The sequence below is a fragment of the Siniperca chuatsi genome, linkage group LG12 (genome assembly GCF_020085105.1).
Source record: "Siniperca chuatsi isolate FFG_IHB_CAS linkage group LG12, ASM2008510v1, whole genome shotgun sequence".
Taxonomy (NCBI): domain Eukaryota; kingdom Metazoa; phylum Chordata; class Actinopteri; order Centrarchiformes; family Sinipercidae; genus Siniperca; species Siniperca chuatsi.
The window spans coordinates 14686334-14700603 of record NC_058053.1 but is presented as its reverse complement, the minus strand read 5'-3'; the positions used below and the strand labels follow the sequence as shown (position 1 = coordinate 14700603).

Sequence of the window (14270 nt, the reverse complement as noted above, 5' to 3'; positions counted from 1 at the left end):
TTCTTCTTCATGTTGTTAAGAAAAAATGTATCACCCTCGCGATAAGAATTTTGCACACGATTCATGACGTTTCATAGGCAACGAACCACTTGAAGACGGAGAGGTGGCCCTGAAGCCAGGTCGCGCTGCTGGGGTGTGAAGAGGTTTGTGCCCTAAAAACAAAAATATTTATTCATTTTCACCCAGTGGCAGTAACTGTGCCAATGTAAAAACAACTGTGGTAAATTCGGTAAATTACACAGTTTGTGTGAACGATTAACCGTGTGCATTGCAGTGCCAACACACGAAAAGTAGCTTGATGAGTGTCCAAAGTAGTGGAAGTTTGGAGGGGACGCCATCTTTGGTCCCAGCTCTCCACGTCCCCAACACGGACTGTGTTTTCAGCAACATACCACGACAGTGGTGAAGGCCCAGGAAGGTATTGTTAAACGTTTTAAGACGCGTATGTCTTTTCTACTGGCTCGTTTAAGTAATTTTATACAGAGCGAAGGGAAATTGCATTTAAACGACCGAGCAAATCTTGGTGGCGAAATCTGCTTGCTAGCTAACGTTACAGTAACGCGTCAGCTCCAAAGTCAATTGAGCCTGTTTGGCTAGCTAGTAGCACTGAAGACACAGGACCGTCTTTCTGTGGTCAGGTCAGTGCAGTAACCTAAAGAAATACGTCCATAATGGCGATAAACCTTTACGAGGGCAGAAAGCCTACAGCTGTAGTCGGTGCATCCTTCTTTAAGCATACTGCCGTCATGAGAGCCAACACTAGTGAAGTTACAGATAGATGTTATAATGGATCAGTAAGTGCAAGGAGAGAAATCAAGCATTTTTTGGTTGTTGGTTAACGTTATATCACGGGATTAGTAGCAAGCAATGCATAAGTTAGGTTGTGCATCGCACTGTTAGCAATCCTTTGTGTGGACCGTGGTGTTAACCTACTAACATGCACAATATCTGTGCATGTGTAACTGACGTTAATCTTCTTCTTAACGGTGTCTTAGGTCGCTTTAAACATGACAGTATGTGATATCTAACATTAAGTGTAGTGATGGTCTGTAAGATAGCCCTTTGCTATAGATGCTACTGCATTGGATGGTAGCTAGCCTTGTTTGACCTTTTAGTATTACTAACTTAGAGTAAAGAGTGTTCATGAAACGTTGCACCAAAATGAATGGACACCCATGGGATATAGGCTGCTTTGGGCTGTGCAGCATGCTAACCCACACACAAACAGATAACTAATGTTTTTGGTGACCCAATGTAGTTGTCACTTATGTTAATCACACCTCTTTGCACCCTCAGTAGGTTTCACTGGATATTGCAATGATGGAGGACTTTACTTTGGACATTGAGGTAGCTTCTCAATTTCTTTGTATTATCAGTACATTGATTGACATTAATCAGTGATGGCTGCCTACATCAGTATGCCACTTGTAGATATTGAAAAATTGGGAGAATATTGTTGTCTGTATTGTTTTTTTTTGGGGGTTAAGCTTAATTTGCCAATGAGTGAACCTAGGTGGACGTAATCCAACCCCAGTTTATGCCAGAGATTTTTAAGACTTTCCAAGTGTCTGCCATAAACAGGTGGTCACTCTGCTGAGCAGCACAGAGTTAAAATGACATCCACAGCAAAAGTTGTAAGGGTTCAACCACTTGTTCCTGCAGGGGCTTGAATAGTTATGCACTGAGGCCTTCATGTTTGAAACAAAGGGGAATCTCTGAGAAACACCACACGGCTGATTTGTATTTATGATGTGAAACTGGCGTAAACATTCTGGGTGGAAAAGTGAGATATGGTTATGGACCAAGATTGTTCTGAATAGCAGCAGTAGGAAAGGATTTAAAGCTACAGCTTCTCGTAAAGATTATGGTTTTTATAGGTAAAATCATAGAATATTGACAGGGTTGGTTGAATGCTTGCAGCAGCAGCTTCTGGTGAATATTGCAGTGCTTATGATGAAGTTATGATAAAACAGCAAATACTGAACATACAAGTAATTTATTCACTACAAGACTTATACTGGCCTGTCAAACTGTAGTGAGGTGAAAGGTGAAAATTGTTCATTTGAATAGTTTGGAAATGAAGTGAGAACTTGTCTCTGGATGTCTTGGTAATTACAGGGCTAAATATTTAGTATTGCTGTATATACTCATTGTAAAATAGTTTTGCTTGTTAATGTCAAGATGCAAAATCACACGTTTGCAAATTGATGCAGATGGCACATGCAGCAATCACAGGCAGTGTTCCTATAGTTGTATAAGACTGATGACTGCGGTAGATGACTTCTTCAGCAAAATGGACTGCAAACTTGATTAGAAGCCACAGACCCATCATGGGAAATGTGACAAGCCTACTTTGTTGTCTCTTGGATGCTTTAGGAAGAGGAAATTGACCTGCTGCCTGATTTTTTTTTTTTTTCCTAAGATTTGTCCTGTTAACATTTGTTTGTGTCTCTAAGCAAAGGAGGGTAGTGACTGTTAATGTGATCTTTAGGTGTTATTTGGGGAAAAGGGTGTTGGCAAAAGTAAATTTAAATTGTCAAACTCCTGGAAATTGTATCACTACTTCTGTAGTAAGTGGTTAAGGTGTGGTGGGGATAATAACAAAAGAGGGTTATGATAAACCATTTAGGTTGTCAGTTGAATAAATACATCTTAATTCATGAGATGTCTTTCAGTAAACCACATCATTGTTATTTTAAGTCAAGTATCGAATATGGCCTTTATTTACTTTGCTTCGGTATTGCTAGATTTGACAAGACTTCATTCAGTTTCAGTGCAGTACTTCATATGGTGTGCAGAGTATCATTGGTAATCATGACGTATTTTACTTTACTTACATTAATTACAAGCTTGTTTTAAAATTTGCCAGCAAATTTCATCCCATGCAGCCCTGTTTAGGTTATCGCTGAATACAGACAAGTAACCAACAAATTAGTCGTTATTTCTGTCAAAAAATCCTCCTTAACCAAAATTTGTCAAATTATCACCATGGTGGTTATTTAAAAATGTGATTTAATGCTTTTCTTTATCTCTGCTGCTGTTCGAATTCTGATTGTATATAATTGGTGGGTCAATATCTAGTAACAGTTTCATTGCTTGTTAGCTGTAGCCAGGTACAAGCCTGTGATTGTTTAGTTGAGTTGTTGATAGCACACTGGTCATAAAGATAATAGTTGTGCAAACATCTAAACACACAAATTGTTTTAAGAATTTATTGAAATATTTATTTAACTCTGAAGTATGAATACATTGTGACATTGTTTGACTGGAGGTGATTTGATTTAATGACATGAGCCATTTTGTGCTTTTTCTTTTGGACACCTACTTGATCATCTTTCTTGTGCTGATGTGGAAAATAGTCACAAGTCGGTGTTATTTAGTGAATCGGCTGTATCATAAATGTTGGCACATTTCTCACGTGACTTCATGTTGCACACTGAAGTGCGACTGTGTGCTGGCCGCTGCATTGTAATGCATAACTTTAATAGTAGACAATATTTTTGGTTTAGAGGATATAACGAACAGCTTTTTGTTTAGCTGTTCTTGCTAAGGCTTGTTGTGTATCATGTATCTGTCGGACACTACAACACCAGGCCTAAAATTAGGTCAAAATTCAGTCCAGTTTTAAGAAGATTGTTTTGAGATGTGAAACTTGTTATTTATGTGTGTGCGGTTTTATTTTTTATTTGCATATGTCAGCTAGGAAGTTGGCATTACACACAAGTAGTATTTGACTTTCCACAACTTCTACTTATTGAATACATTTGTGAAGTTTTTGGTTTTTAAATAATAAACATTTTGTAAATAAATTAACTGTTCAGACAACCACATTCTGATTACAGGTATTGTTTCCCTCCATCTGAAAGAGGTTTTTGTCTTTGTGACATTATCAGTCATTTCTTTGTCGGTTCCCTGGAGCACTGCTTAAATGCACTGATGTCCCCCCTGCCTCACGATTAGCTGAAGTCACATATATCTTATTTAGTATTAGATGGTGTCATAGCATGCCTTCTCCAGTCTGTATGGTGTATTTCACCTTCTGCATTTCTCATTTACCTACTGGTATGTTGCTATTAGTTTTTGGAGGTGAAGACTAACTCCATATACTACTGTCATAGTTGATTTGTATGTGGCTTTAAATTGATGTCAAGAGTTTGAATGAATGTGCACCAAATATAGACAAACATACTTTCGTTTGACTAATCTTTGTTTGACCACAAGTATGCTCTATTCCTAGCTGTTGTGATTTTGTACTTATTGTTAAGAAGAATTTCTCTGTGTTGTGTTTTCCTTTTGTAGATTCAAAATGGTTGTCTCATTAAAGCACAGGTTTAGTGGGCAGACCCCTCTGAGTCTGCAGCAACACTGAAGCCCAGGGAGCTCGCGTAACAGTCCCACAACAGCACAGTGTTCATCAGTGCTTTGCAGTTGAAACATTGCTCTTGGACTCTCAGGATAAAAGTGTTTGTGACATAGAAATGCGTGTTACTTCTGGACTTCTACTCTGCATTTTGAGTTGTAATAAATTATGTTGACTTTATTTTTGTAGTAGCAGTATTAAGCTGCTACTTGTGGATCTGGAGTAAACATAATGAAACTCTTGCATATCTCCTCAGTGCCACACAAATGTAGAGTGAAACCTGTGTTTGATATGCCACTAGGAAATGGGCATAGATCTTGGCCTATTTTCTGGTCTAGACTAAAATATTATCGCCCGTCAGGGTTTGAGATTGCAAATGTAACTAAATAAGTTACATTTTCATAACACTGCTCTCAAGCTCATTTTTACTGTCATCTGCTTTTGAGTGGGTATTCAAAGGCTTCAATTAAGCTGATCCTTGAATAACTGAGACATACTGTGAATTGTTCCTAATCCTCCCAGGCACCATGGAGGAGCTGCACAGCCTGGACCCCCGGAGACAGGAGCTGCTGGAGGCACGCTTTATGGGTGGGGTCAGTGGCAGCACAGGGGGCAGCACTGGCAGCACAAGTGGGGGAACCAAAGTGAGTGAATATTTAACAATGTCAGTTATGTCAATGTTTGTACATAATAATTGGTCAAAATGCTGTTTTTAGTGTCCATGCCAAGTCTTATCCTACAATTATTTTGTATGTTTTTCAGGGTTTGACCAATAATGAATGTTCAAATCACAGTTTTGGGAGCCTGGGATCCTTAAGCGACAAGGAATCAGAGGTACACTAACTTATTGACACTAACTACATTTACATGGACTAGAATAATCAGACGAATCATTATTATAAATAAGTTAATTGATTCTATAAATAAATGTTAACATTAATATTTCATTCATATTCTTGCTTATTGCTGTAGAGCCAAGCCCAGTTAATGAGTGACAATGGCCTACCAGATCAGAGTTTTCCTCCGTAATTTGAGTTAATGCATATGATGACCACATCATCCAGACACTATGACAAATATTTGATAGATTTCCTAAATCAACTGCTTGGCCGTTTGGCTACATAGCTTTGGGACCCTCAATCTGTGGAACCTAAATCTCCCCCTCCGGTAGTGTGTAAGACTGCATTCAGACCAACAAAGGCTTCCTCATTCATTACAGTAAGACCACTGCATCAGTGCAGCGTAGGATGCCAACCACCATGCTGTGTCCTGGTATAAGCCTTCAAACTGGATCTCCATGTTCATATTTTTAGTCCTTCCTGTACGCTGTAGCAGCACTCACCCACACCACTGCAGCCCCTTGTCTTGTTTTGCAGTAGTACTATTGTTTGTCTGAATGCCCTTTAAGACTGCAGTAACATGTTTTTGCAGCATTTTGTCGCATCTTTATTAATCTGATATTTTGACTTTAGTTTAGTGGAATTAACCTTTACATGCTGCTATTTATACACAAACTGGAAACTGCTGTTGCTCAGCACTCCTTTTATGACATTGTTCCTATTGATGCACAAGGGACAACTCAGATCAGACCAGCACCTGTTGACAAATGCCTTGACTGCACGACGTTGGTTGGATTTGGTGTATATATGGTGTATATATTTAATTATTTATTTTTATTTTTTTGTCTATTCGTAATGAAGTACTGATGTAGTAAAAGGTTGTTAACCACCTACCAGAATCTGCTGGTTACACCCAGATGTTACTGCTCTTTTTTTATGATGTTTTCCTAAAACACTTGTCTTTCTCACTTAATAGGGGTCAGATGTGAAAAGAGGCAGTTCACCTGCTTATTCGGTAGGTATATGATGAAATGAAGTTATCCTGATAAGGGCCGGTTCTGTCTGTATTTTCCCCCGCTGGTTAACGTAGCTCAAGACTGCAATTTGTAGTGATAACTCTGTTTGACATCATCACTTAACCTCATATTTAAAACAAAAAAAAGGAAGGCCTATTTTAGTGGATATTAAGTGCAACAAAGAATTTGTTGACAAATTAATTGTATTAGCATTTATTTATTCCCTTTTTTAAGTGTAAATAATTTTTAATAATTCCAAATATACTTTACTATTACACCAAAACTTATATATATATCTAGTGCTATATCTAGTGCTGGTGGTACAGGCTTAGAGTAGATAGAAATAACATCAATTGACAACTAAAATATGATTTTTGCTGAAAAACTGATATGAAACTGCAGTGACAGCAGCTACACAAGTCAAAGTAAAATCTGTTATTGTTATGGCTAAAATCTGTCATGGTAATTTTCAGCAGTACTTTCACATTACAGTGAGTCAATTTCAGTTTATTGCCAACTTGGTTTAAAAAAAAAAAAAAAAAAAAAAAAAGTTTTTTGAATTGTTTAGACTGTCCCCGTCTGTACCTTCACACAACCACAGTTTTGCGATGCAGTTACAGCAGCAGTAAGTCTTGGTGAAGGTCAAAACACAAAACATTTTTTTTTGTGAAGTAATTGTTTTGTAAAACATTAAATAAAATTTCTTTTTCAGACCCCAGAGAAGAAACAGTCGGAAACGACCAGAGGCAGAAAAAGGAAACCTGAGATCCAATCAGAGAGCAGCCAAGGTGAGTTTCTTTGTTTTAGACTGGTTATATTTTAGTTCTTGCTTGCAGTATTTCTTTGAAATATTTTGATAAATCACAACACTCTTTCCCCTCTTTTCCCTTCACAGGAAAATCAATTGTGCGAGGACCCAAAATAAGTGATTATTTTGATGTAAGTTTTCAGTTTGGCGTCAGATGATTCAGTCATTGAAAGGAAGTGTTGAGCAAATAATGTGTGCTGTATTAGTGTTTCAACATATGAGGCATAATCCATTTCCTGTCTCTAAAATAACAGCACCGTGAAAAGCAGGGAGCCACTGGTGGGTCTGCTGTTATCAAATGTTATGCAGTGATGTCACTTTTCCTTTCTTAACCTTTCAGTTCCAGGGAGGAAATGGGTCCAGTCCTGTGAGAGGTCTCCCACCAGTGATTCGTTCTCCCCAGAACTCACATTCCCACTCCGCTCAGGGCACAGCTGTAGGTTACGCCAAAACTTGTACTCAAAATCTCCTTTGCTGCTCCATTTTGGTGTTGCCCTGTCATAAAAGAAGTTCTTCTCTCTTCTGTTGCAGGTTAGACAAAATAGCTCATCTCCTACTAGTCTGTCTTTTGGGGACCACATGACTCATCCAAAGCAACTAGCAGTCAAATTGGTTCAGGTGAGGGGGGAGACTGGATAGTCAAGACACCATTGACTCTTTGTAATCGCTCTGTAATGTGTTTGAGATTGCTGAAGTTTTTAAACAACTTCTTTTGTTGTTTTCCCCTCTAGACTGACCTTACAGTGTTGAAATTGGCTGCCCTTGAAAGCACTAAGAATCTAGACCTTGAAAAGAAGGAGGGGAGAATAGATGACCTGCTAAGGGTAAGGAGAAGGTCTTACTCTGTTGACTACCTTACAGAAAGGCTTGACTGGGCTGTGATGTTACTTTAGTGCAAAACAAATTGGAATATTTGCCAAAGTAATATTTGGTAATAGAAAATACCTTACTTTGTATTGTCTGTCAACATTATAAACAGCATTTTTGAAATTTTAAATAATTGGTGGTTTGGGAGAATATAATTTGTGCAGCTGCTGATTTTTTTTTTTTTTTTTTTTCCTTCTGCTTCATAGGCAAACTGTGATCTCAGGAGACAGATAGATGAACAACAAAAATTACTTGAAAAGTACAAGGAACGCTTGAATAAATGCATCACAATGAGCAAGAAGTTGCTCATAGAAAAGGTAAATGTATTGTTTTTCTTAACCCTTTATAAACACTCAACATTTACGTGCATCTGCAAACCCACATGTAAACATATATTTTGTATTTTTGTATTATGTTCTTCAGAGCACCCAGGAGAAGCAGGCCTGTCGGGAGAAAAGCATGCAGGATAGACTTCGTTTAGGCCATTTCACTACAGTGAGACATGGAGCCTCATTCACAGAACAGTGGACTGACGGCTATGCCTTCCAAAATCTTGTGAAGTAAGAGGCTTTTAGTGAGATTGTCAGTCTTATTTTGTTGTTGTTGCTTCACTTATTATATTAATGTTTTTTTAGTCATTTTTAACCTTTATTTATCCTTAGAGAAAAACTCCTTTTTAGCAGCTTTTTTACCCTCAAGTTTTACGAAGTTGGTAGTGAAAGGGGCAGTAAGGTCATTTAGAGGGGCAGACAAGATAATTCAGAGCAGCGCGCCTTGTTTCTTTACCCTAACACTGCTTTCACACATAGAGATTCAAAGTAGTAGGCAGTCTCTGGCCTCTCATGAAGCTGTAGCTCTGTGGGCATGTTGCTTTGAGCATGTAATGTACACACTCTGCTCCGACTGGACAGTTGTTTTCTGACGTAGTTGCCATACTACACACGAGCAAGTTGTTCATTTTCTGTTGCACAGAATACCTTTTGTTTGCAGTCCTTTTTTAACCTTGCAATACCTATTTAATGCAACAGTGATGCCCGAGTGGGCCAGACTGATTGGCATTGCGGCCTTGTATCTGCGCCGGAAGCGATCCCAACTCCTCTTGTTGAGCGAGTTTGTGTTTGGCTCTCGCCTGGTTATTGCTCACATTGCCTCAGGACAGTTGCATAAACTTTTTCTCAACTTTCCCCTGTAGTGCTGCTGCCTAGTGTGGCGCCTTTTTAAATCTCTGTAACTCAGCAGGCTGTGCCAGGCTGCAAAGCCAGGTCCCGTTCACAATGAATAGCAGCTTATCGCTCTCACAGCTTTTGGGTCCATATGATCAGCCCGTAATTCCTACACGCTCTGATTATCTCAACTTCACTGCCGAATGAGTTTGACTAAACTACTCCTGAATCAGACCAGACTCTGGCCCAACTTCCTCTAGCATCTTGTGTGACATTGCTGTCAAGAGCCATGCAGGAAAGGCGCTCTGTAGTGTGTTTTGATTTCATGACTGAACTATGATTAGGACACACTTCTTCTGTGGCATTCACATTATAGATGATGATCAAGTAAGATACTAGTAAAGGCACTAAAGCTTGCGTCTTACAGGTAAAACATGAGACCTGATATGTAGGTTGTTATAGTTAAGCGTTTGGCAGTTTCTCTGCATGTGAGCTCAACTGTATTGTAATTGGGTGGAGCTCCTCACCACAACCCCACTAATCCTGAATATTGTAAGCACCGACCCAAACTGGTCAATCAGATTCAACTTAGTTACGTTTCAGCTTTCATATTTGCTGATCATCTTCATCATGGTGTCAAATTAAGTGTTTTGATAAGATGTTGGAGTGGAACACTGGTACAGAAATGTTGCTAATCTCAACTAACAAAAAGCGCTGCTTTCCATCTGCAGACAGCAAGAGTCGATAAACCAACAGAGAGAGGAGATTGAGAGACAGAGAAAACTTCTAGCTAAGAGGAAACCTCCATCCTCCAGCAACTCCCAAGCACCAACCACAAACTCTGAGCCAAAGCAACGCAAAACCAAGGCAGTGAATGGAGCAGAAAGTGATCCCTTTCTAAAACCCAGCCTACCTCAACTGTAAGTATAAGATTCAGTGTAGTTTTGGCTTTATTCTTTTGCATTTTCAAATGTTGTTTAACAAGACTGTATACACAATAACTGACTGACTCAATCAACTGAATGTAGTTATCAAAATAAACATGGAGATGCAAAACAAATGCCGTTTTTCTATATCTCTCTCATCCTGGAAAGGCTGACACTAGCAGAGTACCATGAACAGGAAGAGATCTTCAAACTGCGACTTGGACATCTCAAGAAGGTTTGCCCAATGCTGAACCAGCAGCAACAATTTTTTTATCATGTGTCTGGTGGGGAATTTGTCCCCCACCTTTACGTATTCATTCATTTAATACGTTTATCCAGGACCTAAAATAAGGATAAAATAAGGATAAAGGGCGCTTTTAGACAGTTTAGAAGTTAAAACCTAATTGGATTCAATAAATTATTAAATGTAGCAAATCTTGTCTTCTATATGAGGATAATTGAACACATTCAGCCTGATTCTCGTGTTTCCTGAGCTGAACCACTGTTCCTTTTGTGTGAATCACCCTAAGGATGGAGTAAGCCTGTAGTTTGTCGAAGTATTCATTGTTTTCCCGATGAATAAGCATCACAGGCAGCCCCTGACAGACTCTGTAGCAAGTCAACCGTTAATATTTAATACAGAACTAGTCAGCTGTGTACAAGTGGGTTTTGATGAGCTCCTCTCCTTGTAGTCAGAGCTCTGAAGTTCCTTGTGTGTGTGTTTGTGTGCTTGAATCATTTATAGGAAGAAGCTGAGATCCAGGCGGAGCTGGAGCGTCTGGAGAGAGTGCGCAACCTTCACATTCGGGAGCTGAAGAGAATAAATAACGAAGACAGCTCACAGTGAGTTTGAATCAATTTCTTTGACAGTTACTGCATTGACATTGGAACATGATGTACACACAAGGTCAATATTCTCGTCCATAGTAGTTATATTAAGTAACTGCCCACTGGATGAAGCTTTCTTGTCCTTTTCCACATTGGTCATTTATTGGCACAGCAAAGTTCGATGCAGTCACACACATAGGTCTTTATCTTTTTTTCTTGTCTTTTTTTTTTCTCCCACCCAAAGATTTAAAGATCACCCAACGCTGAATGAAAGATATCTGCTTCTACACCTTCTAGGAAGAGGGGGCTTTAGTGAGGTTTACAAGGTGAGTCATTAAATGTTGGTCTCATAGGTATACAGAACGAAATAATACTCTTCCCAGGTGTTGCTTTTAAGTATAAGTCAATGATTTGTGCGTATGCTGTGCAGGCTTTTGACTTGATTGAGCAACGATATGCTGCTGTGAAAATCCACCAACTTAACAAGAACTGGAGAGAAGAGAAAAAGGAGAATTATCACAAGTATGTTGGCCCCTGAGGAAATATTTAACCTCACCTGCATTACAAGCTGTTGTCCTTTGCTTTCAGTGTATTGTTATTCCTCTCCATGAGCCCCAATGCCGAGCTGTCAGTGCAGAATACAGCACCTGCACCTTCATGCTTTGGCTGCTAATAGAAGCATAATAACCTTCTCCCACAGGCATGCATGTCGAGAGTACAGAATACACAAGGAGCTGGACCACCCCCGAATCGTGAAACTTTACGACTACTTCTCACTGGACACAGACACGTTAGTGCACTTGATGAATCTTGTTCATGCATCCCCAGCACTTTTCAGTTGGTTTCTGTTAGATGTGGGCCGTAACCCTTAGTCTTTTTTCCATTCAATAGGTTTTGCACTGTCATGGAGTACTGCGAAGGCAACGACTTGGATTTCTACTTGAAACAGCATAAGCTAATGTCTGAGAAGGAGGCACGGTCCATAGTCATGCAGATTGTGAACGCACTAAAATACCTGAATGAAATCAAACCCCCCATCATCCATTACGACCTTAAGCCAGGTAAACACGCCCTTCTGATAACCTTCAGTTATTCTACATTAAATCAGATTGTGCCAACTGAGTGTCAGTTATCCAGTGGGCTGAACCAGTCATCCAAGTAATGGTATGCCATTTCTTCTCTAGTGCTCTAGTAATTTTACTTTGATTTCAAGGCAATATCTTGTTGGTGGATGGCACAGCCTGTGGAGAAATCAAAATCACTGACTTTGGTTTGTCCAAAATCATGGATGATGACAACTACGGCGTAGATGGGATGGACCTGACATCACAGGGTGCAGGGACCTATTGGTGAGAAGAAATGTCCCACATATACATACATCACATATTGTATGAGGACATTGACAGTGGTGGAAGAAGTATTGAGATAATTTACTTGGTAAATAATACTCCATTTTAAGTAAAAATCCTGCATTCAAATTTTATACATTTTAATAAAAGTGCGTGAGTATTATCAACAAGTATCAGAAGTAAAAGTACACTGAGGTAGTATAATGTCATGTATCATGTTTAATCAACCCATAATGTTTTATGTGTAAAATCTCAATATAACAAGTAACTAGTTTACATTTCTTGAATACATATATTATGGAGTAAAAAGTACACTATAAGTATAAAGTAGCATAAAAAAAGAAATGCTCAAGTTAAGTATAAGCACCTCAATATATGTACTTAATTACAGTACTTGAGTAAATGTGCAAAGTTACATTTCACCACTTGGCATGGAAATGTATAACAGGCTGCTAGTACAGACACTTAACTTATTTTTCTTTTTTTAAAATTATGATCAGGTACTTGCCTCCTGAGTGTTTTGTAGTTGGTAAAGAACCTCCAAAGATCTCCAATAAGGTGGACGTGTGGTCTGTGGGCGTTATCTTTTTTCAGTGTCTGTATGGAAGGAAGGTAAGGAGAGCAACACAGATTCTGCCCTTGACTGTTTCTGTAATTTATTGCATGATGATTAAGCACTGCTCCTCCTTTTTCAGCCTTTTGGCCACAATCAGTCACAACAGGACATCCTGCAGGAGAACACCATACTGAAAGCTACCGATGTTCAGTTCCCTGTCAAGCCTGTTGCCAGTAATGAAGCAAAGGTAGGTGAACTTGCATACAAAATGGATACAGCCATTTAGAAATATTTTTTCTTTAATACAAGACTTATTTTAAACACCTGTTGTTTTTTTTTTTTTTTTTTTTATACTATTCCTCCCACCTCCAGGCCTTCATAAGGCGGTGCCTGGCATACAGGAAGGAGGACCGGGTTGACGTTCACCAAATGGGAAGTGACCCCTACCTGCTGCCTCACATGCGGAGGTCAAGCTCCTCTGGAAATCTGCAGATGAGTGCTGCTGGCTCAGGACCTGCCTCCTCCAGTATCATCTCATACTGACAGCCTTGTACTGTGACAAAAAGGCAAACTGACCAAGTTGCTCCCCACCAGCAGAGCTTCTCAGAGGCTCGGGCTCGTGGGAGAAGGAACAGCCGGCAGCAGGAGGAGCCGGACACTGGTGGGGAGATCTCGCCTGGCCTCCTCTGACCTGTGCCAGGCTTCTACTTGTTTACCAGGGCTTGATCAATGGAGGGACACTGAAGGGAAGTTTTAAAAGGACATGGGTAAAAGGATCTTTTGAGGGTCTGACAAAAGCACTGAAACTGACAACGTACCTTGAAGAAAATGTGACTGGACACTGTTCAGATGTTGCAGATGGATAAAGCCTTAAAGGGCCGAAGGGAGACTTGGCAGCCTGCCATTTAGATTTAATAACATGGTCCTGCCAGGGTGCAAATGATTCAGCTGCTAGAAGTTAATTTACTGTGAGGAGATGACCGTCATCATTATGTAGAACTACAGATAATTCACTATTGATTTGGCTAAATGTTTTTCACAAATGCTAGGCTTTAATTTGAGTTACTTAGCCATGAGAATGTAATGTGTAGCATACAAGTGGCATATAGTGTAGGTTGGGGCAGCGTACTTACGTTTAATGCACAAAGTAACCAAATGTAGAAAAATGACAATGTATAAAATCCTATGCAGGAATATTAATTAACAAATTCGAAACTGTATATGCTGTACAGGTGAATTTTCAAATTTTGAAGTGCAGCAGTAACATGTACAGAGTTAAAATTCCTCGTGTAAAACTGGTTTCCTGGAGTGTTTCATTTTGCTGCTTTGTTGCTCTTACTTTTTCAAGGGCTGTATGTTCCACTTCGGGTACAAATTGTACAGTTCTACAAAGAGTGAATAATAAATGCCAGGAAATCTTTTTCTCTCCCAGTGAATGGCACTGTAGATATCAGCCTGTTCATTCTAAAGTTAACGTCTGTACTCATCACCTGGTAATACACTATAAAGTTTAGGGTGCAGTCATTTGTCTCTTTTCTGGGATTATACTGACACTCTG

At 39.4% G+C, this 14270-nt stretch overlaps 1 protein-coding gene across 1 annotated transcript; it reads left to right on the top strand.

Annotated features, from left to right (window-relative positions):
- Window positions 1-97: 97 nt before the first annotated feature.
- tlk1a (tousled-like kinase 1a) lies at window positions 98-14148 on the top strand. Its single transcript, XM_044216730.1, is given in 24 exon segments — window positions 98-340; window positions 342-380; window positions 382-418; window positions 4883-5004; window positions 5123-5194; window positions 6176-6214; window positions 6928-7003; window positions 7111-7154; window positions 7364-7459; window positions 7555-7641; window positions 7755-7847; window positions 8097-8207; window positions 8314-8450; window positions 9785-9973; window positions 10148-10214; window positions 10725-10822; window positions 11052-11133; window positions 11238-11329; window positions 11508-11597; window positions 11699-11868; window positions 12021-12156; window positions 12657-12768; window positions 12852-12959; window positions 13085-14148. Coding segments are annotated over 24 exon segments (2310 nt in total). The 5' UTR covers window positions 98-298; the 3' UTR covers window positions 13256-14148.
- The last annotated feature ends 122 nt before the right edge of the window (window positions 14149-14270 follow it).